The sequence below is a fragment of the Lepidothrix coronata genome, unplaced genomic scaffold, assembly GCF_001604755.1.
Source record: "Lepidothrix coronata isolate B3197 unplaced genomic scaffold, Lepidothrix_coronata-1.0 Scaffold64, whole genome shotgun sequence".
In the NCBI taxonomy this organism is placed as follows: domain Eukaryota; kingdom Metazoa; phylum Chordata; class Aves; order Passeriformes; family Pipridae; genus Lepidothrix; species Lepidothrix coronata.
The window spans coordinates 4,654,877-4,660,876 of record NW_016690244.1 but is presented as its reverse complement, the minus strand read 5'-3'; the positions used below and the strand labels follow the sequence as shown (position 1 = coordinate 4,660,876).

The 6,000-nt window shown below is 40.3% G+C and overlaps 1 protein-coding gene across 4 annotated transcripts in view; it reads right to left on the bottom strand.

The window, feature by feature from the left end:
- Positions 1 to 4,348: 4,348 nt before the first annotated feature.
- The window catches only part of NEK11 (NIMA related kinase 11), an 84,208-nt gene continuing 82,556 nt past the window's right edge, over positions 4,349 to 6,000 (bottom strand). For all 4 annotated transcript variants that reach the window (XM_017817975.1, XM_017817978.1, XM_017817976.1 and 1 more), the window contains one exon: positions 4,349 to 5,274. In XM_017817975.1, the coding sequence (XP_017673464.1) occupies positions 5,070 to 5,274 (205 nt within the window). In that variant the 3' untranslated portion in view covers positions 4,349 to 5,069. The remainder of the gene's footprint in view (positions 5,275 to 6,000) is intronic.

The window sequence follows — 6,000 nt, the reverse complement described above, 5'->3', positions numbered from 1 at the left end:
CATAGCACTCAGTCACCTCCAGGGCATAAAGCTCTGGCACAGAATCACCTCGTCGATAATCCATCACCTGCACACTTGCGTGCCCTGTCACAGAGTCATATTTCATTAAATAATGGTTTTCTGTATTAAAATCCATTTCACAACATCGCATTGTTCTTTATGCCTTGCCTTACCCCCGTACCTGAAAGGCACTGCTGAGTGCCTGGTGCAGTGTCAGGCAAGGAGCAAGAGGAGTGCTACCCTTCGTAGGCTGTCTGTTGCACTTTGCTACATATGCTCAGGCTACTTCTCTGAACCATCATCCAGTCTTCTTCCTGCTGGACACTTCAGCTGGGAGGCCTGGGAATCTGGGATTGCCTTGGGGCTGTTTAGTACAGCCCCTGGTACAGTATCAGCCCCTGATCACAACATTTGGGTTTTTTTTTAACCCAAGGAGCATTCAGCTGTGTATTTTTACCTGCTTGTAAGAATTTTTCAGAGCAATTGGCAGATATTTTGTTTATCAAGAGAGAAAAAATATCCTTGAAGGTTTGTTGACATGCTGTGGCTAAGGATAGATACAAACCCATATGTATATATACATGCCTGTGTGTGCATGTGTAGATGTAGAGAGATGATTGACAGATTGACAGACAGTTCATGATACAATGACAATTCATTTTTTTATGTAGATACATATACATAGGTACAACATTCCCAGGCTTCCTAAGACAGACTGCAGATTCTAAATCTTAAAATATATCAATACATAGGAGAGGTAATTAATAGAAAGGAGTAATCTTCTCCCCTTCCATTTGCCATTTTAATTCAGGGGTATTTTTTTCTTATTGTTTGCACACCACTGCCTTTGTACTTTGATTACAGCTACCCAGTAATAAAAACGACAACAAAACTGAGCCCATTTCATCTGTGGGATGATATTCATACTGTGTGCATTTCTGGCACATTGCAAAACATTGGGAATCCCTGGCCAGGTGTCATCAAGTGGAATGGAAAATATTCACCCAAGAGGTGTACTGTTAATCCAACCGACTAAATGTCTGTTTTCCTCTATTGAATTTTCTGCTGGAAATTTTCCTATGACCTGATTTTTGCTTCCTGAACTGATGGCGTAGAGACAAACCTGCACAGTGTGAGAATACGGGAAGTTAGTGGCTGTAATCAACCATTCATGAACAACTCAAGACTGAAACCTGTCTACAGAGTTAAAATGGCAAATTATCTGTAAATACTAACTTACTTTCCTGCCATGGTGGCCATATCCTGATCCAGATAAAAGAAAACCGGACCCATGTATGGAACCGAAGCTTTTGCGCATCTTCTCTTGGTGTGACCACTGGTCTTGAGTGAGGTCAAGGTTTCCTGTTAGTATTTCACTCATTGTGTCATTTCAGATACTTCAGTGGCCTTCAGAAAACCATTCACTCTCCCTTCATTCCCCCAACCATAAATGAGTGACAAAAGAAATAAGACTGGGTGTGGTAACTAAGTATATGAGAAGGTGTAAGTGGAAGGAACCTACAGCCCTTTCCTTCCTCCTCCATCCCTTCCCCACCCTCTATGCCTGACCAGTCTGTACATAAATACATTTGCCTTTGCTGTTACCAGTTGTCCTTATGTGCATATACCCAGCACATATGGATAGAGTTATCATCAAGGCAGTCATATTCCTGAACAGCAATGATCATCAGCGAAGTCAGCAGCTGGGGACTGTATTTTCATGAGACTTCTGCTTCTACCAATAATGACCTGCAAAAAACTTTCTGCTGGACCTCTCTCTAATGAAAAACATAGTTTTCAGTGGAGACAGGCTAAAGAGTTTTCAGGTTATGCTGTGTTGTGCACACATATTACAAACAAATATGAAATCGAGTACACCTATGGGCCTATTGCTCCTGTCTCCAAATGAATCCCCTGTTTGAGAGGTCAGTCTGAACTGACCTATAGCAAAGACTGAAAGGTCAGTCTTTGCATTATCCACAAGGCTAATTTGCTGATTCCTACCCTTTTTTTCACCTGTGTATCTGCTCGATGCTCCATCACCCTGGTTACGTGTGGACTTGGAGAGTCAGCAGTGGTCAGGGGTGAGCTCTGGCTGTGCCGGGTGCAGGTTTGTTTGACTGTGAGGGCACCTTGGAGCTGCACATTGCAAGGCAGCAGTCACAATTCTGGGTCCTGGAGGAAGGATAGTCCTTTCCTGCAGGCAGGATTTTCAGACACTGGAAACCTCTAATTCATCCTGTAGAGAGGGAACTCTGATGCCTTCTAGGAATTATCTGGCAGAATGATCACCTCTAAGAAAGGACTTTTTGTTTCCTGTGAAAAATTTGATTGGTCTGCCTCCTAATCCAAGTGTTGACAAGATGTTGACAGTTATCAAAAGACTCAGATGTTCTTTTCCCCTTTATAGTTCAAGCACCTTTTTACCAGGTTCAGGACCTCAAAGCATTACATAATTACTCACCTCGCTTCCGTCGTTTGCAATATCTCTTCATCAAGCAGTACAGTTTGTAGCATTTTTAAGAGAATCAATAAAAAAAGCAGCAAGGTTGCCCGATGCTTGTGAAGCTTTTGGTACAAATATGCAGGTAAAATGGAACCCTTTATGAAGATCTATCCACAGCCATATAATGTCTTTACATTTATTTCCTCACATTTACTTCCAGCAGCTCTGTTGCTTTCTTATTACTGAAGATCCACAATACCAACAATCCTCCTCCTTCTAATGACCACCAGCAATGGGCTTTTGCAAGTTAAAGCAATAGTGATGTAAGAATTTCCGTCAAATCCATGGGGTGTATTTCTGTGCTTTTACTACAGTTCAAAGACAAAAAGTTTCCTGCTGTGTTTAATATGTATACTACATTGGCTAATTGTAGCACAATTGATGCAAAAAAATCTCTGAAACAAAGTATGGTTTAAAGCATATAACCAGTAAAGCAGTAACCTCCAGATCCTCACATACCTTGAAGGTCATTCCCTGCAGAGAGCAGAAAGCAACTGAAGTAACTGTAAAAGGCACTGTGATTTCTTTTTCCTGTGCAGCAAATGAAAGTAAGTACTGCTCATCAGAAAGCAACCATTTCCTTGAGGGCAATCTGCATGGCTAAACCATGTTTTTCAGGTTTTAAAGGTTTCCCTTTAATGATCTCCTTAGTCCTTGACTGCCTTAAGGAGCCTGACCCATTCCTCCGTGGGTATTTTTTCTTGCATGCTGCACAAAGAAAAATCTGAGGAAGCCTTCGCCACTAATAAGAAGGAATTGACTGCTTATAGAGGCTGGTTTTGGAGGTTTTGTAAGAAATCACTTTGAATCACAGCCAGAGGTAATCGCGGGAGTGAAGATTATCTCCCTCTGACCATGTGTAACTTATTGTTTGCTTTCAGACTTTACAGTCCCTGCAACATCCAAGTATTCCTCCTATATCTTGGACTTCAGCACTCCTGTTTTTAAATAGTCTTGAATAAAGTTATGTGCAAAAAATATGGAAGCAGGTACACAGGATCCACATTGGGAAGGATGCGGAGTACAAGAAGAAATAATAGGAAAGAGACTGCAACTTGACTGAGAATTTGAAATTCAAACTGTCTGTCCACCTATGGAATCTGAATCACCACACAGAAATAAAAAAAATGTTCCCCTACCTCAGTGACCATCATAGTGGATTTAAGCCTCTGGTTTGCAACACCATGTATTACAAAAAAAACCTGAAACTAGACATGCCAGAATCTCTTATTACTTTGAGCTGGAAGTACAGTGCCACATCTATAGCTGGGCATGCCCTTTGCTTCCTCAGTCTGTGTTGCTGCTAAAATAGGTCAAGATGACTCCACTTGCCTTTTGCTTTGAGTCTCTTAAAGCATGTCATAAAGATAGGCCAGTAGCACTGCTTAATTGACCATCGATACCAGTATCAATACTAGCTGTAAATAACTCATCTTAGGTCAAATAGAAATATTTTTTTCAAATTCGTATGAATTTCTTTTAATTTATTTAATTCAGTCCCCAAGTCCTTTAAGAGTTGTAGCAGAAAAGCAGGAAACATAAGGATTATGATAATGGCTCAGTGCCTCAAATTAATTTGGTCCACAATTCATTTGAGATTCCTTTACAGATTGTACCACTTTGTTATCCTTTAGCCTTTTACACAGATGGATGAAGGAGCTCAGAATGCAGAATAAAGAAGGAAGAGGTAGAAGGAAAACATCAAGTATATAATCAGAGCATGATATACAATTGAAACCAGCAGAAATGTGATGCATATGAAGAAGGGAGGATAAACATTAAGAAAAAACATTAACGGTAACAATGTCCAAGAAAAAAATCAATTTATTGTTCCATCTGTGTAGAATGAATTTGATTCAACAGTCTCAGAAGTCACAGTAAGAATTCTTCTCTAACAAAGTCAGCTATAGCTCAGGTCACATGTCTGTCTTTTTACAGACAGTGTACAGAGTATGACCAGACGTCTTTCTGCCATTATGAATATATACACCTATCTCAGTGTATGTGAGCATATGTGTATTTCCACAGTTCCTTTGAAAGTCACAAAGATTAAATGCAGCCCTTTTGAACAATCAATAATAACAAGGCAATTAGGGGCTGAGTGGCCATACAGATACATGTATGTTTAAGGGTAAATCTGCCAAAGTACAAAAACTACAGGTTTAAATGCCACAAGGACCAGTTAGCACAGAAATCAACAGCAGCTGGAGTCTAATCCTGCATCATTCTATCACAGGAAGCTTTGCCAGTGATGCTCTGAGTGCAGGACTGGTGCCTGGCTACGGCCTGCCTTTAAGTGGTAGAAAAAGAGAACTTGGGTAATGGTGAATGCTCCCCTCCACAGTCACAAACAATTGTTCTTCCTGCCCCTGTAATCTGTGCCATATTTACCCACTTCTCACTGCAGTCTGGATTCTCAAATGGAGCCTTTCTACATGCTTATGTACTACATTAACCTTCAGCAGTTTCTTTCAAATACCTGTACTTGCCTGCAGGCCTGAAGAAGGCAGCTAAGCACCTTCCCCCCTCCTTGCTGTTTCCAGCGCTGTTACTGACACACCTGTTACAGCTGAAGATGAGGTTCTGAAGCCTGTAGCTGTTCCTCGAAGTACAGAAGCTGATCCACTTCAAAGCAATCGCTTGCTCTAGCAACTAGCTTCTCCAAACATCTCCTGATCTCCTCCTCACTGGCATTCTGCTGTCTCGCTTGCCTGAGATAGCTGTACACAGCTTCAAATACATCCACTCCCAGCTTCCTAATGGCAGATCTGGGGATAAATATTGCACAGAAGGTCAAGTAAAAGTTAACTCACATTATATTAATAATACAAGCAATAACTAGTACTGATTTTTTCTAAATGTTGTAGTTTTGATTAAAATGATATCATGATGCACCTTATTTGTCTGACAGCAAAAGCAATTAAAGTTTCCTGGAGAATTCCTCCATGATTGTTTGCTATACAAAGAGCCCAGGAGTAAAAACCTGGACATAGTAAAGTCATGGGAAGCATGGCCATCGTCATTGTTACAATCTTTTCCATGCTGAGTCCGACATACTCTTTTATCTACAAAAAGTCTGGTATACACACATGTATTATTTCCTTTGGATTTCATCTAAACCAAAAAGGAGCAACCCCAGTCAGCTGAACACCAGTGGCATTTTATGTGTACACATTTGGGGATTCATTGCTTTATTTTAGCTTCTATCAAATACAAGAAAACCATTGTACAAGCTCAGCATGAGCTAACTGGCACTTATTTCTTTTCCTACAGTGCTCTCCTTTTATCAGAAAACAGATCTGTAATTCAGTGACAAAACATACACTCACAGCATCTTAATGTTGACTTATAAAGAAGACCCATTTGAAAACTGCAAGGCAATGAACAGCATTTCTTCCTTCTAAAGGAAAATGTCTTTAAATTCACATATCACAGGTCACAGGTAACAAAATTTTCCACTCAGTGATGGTTTCATAATATTTTGATGAAAATAT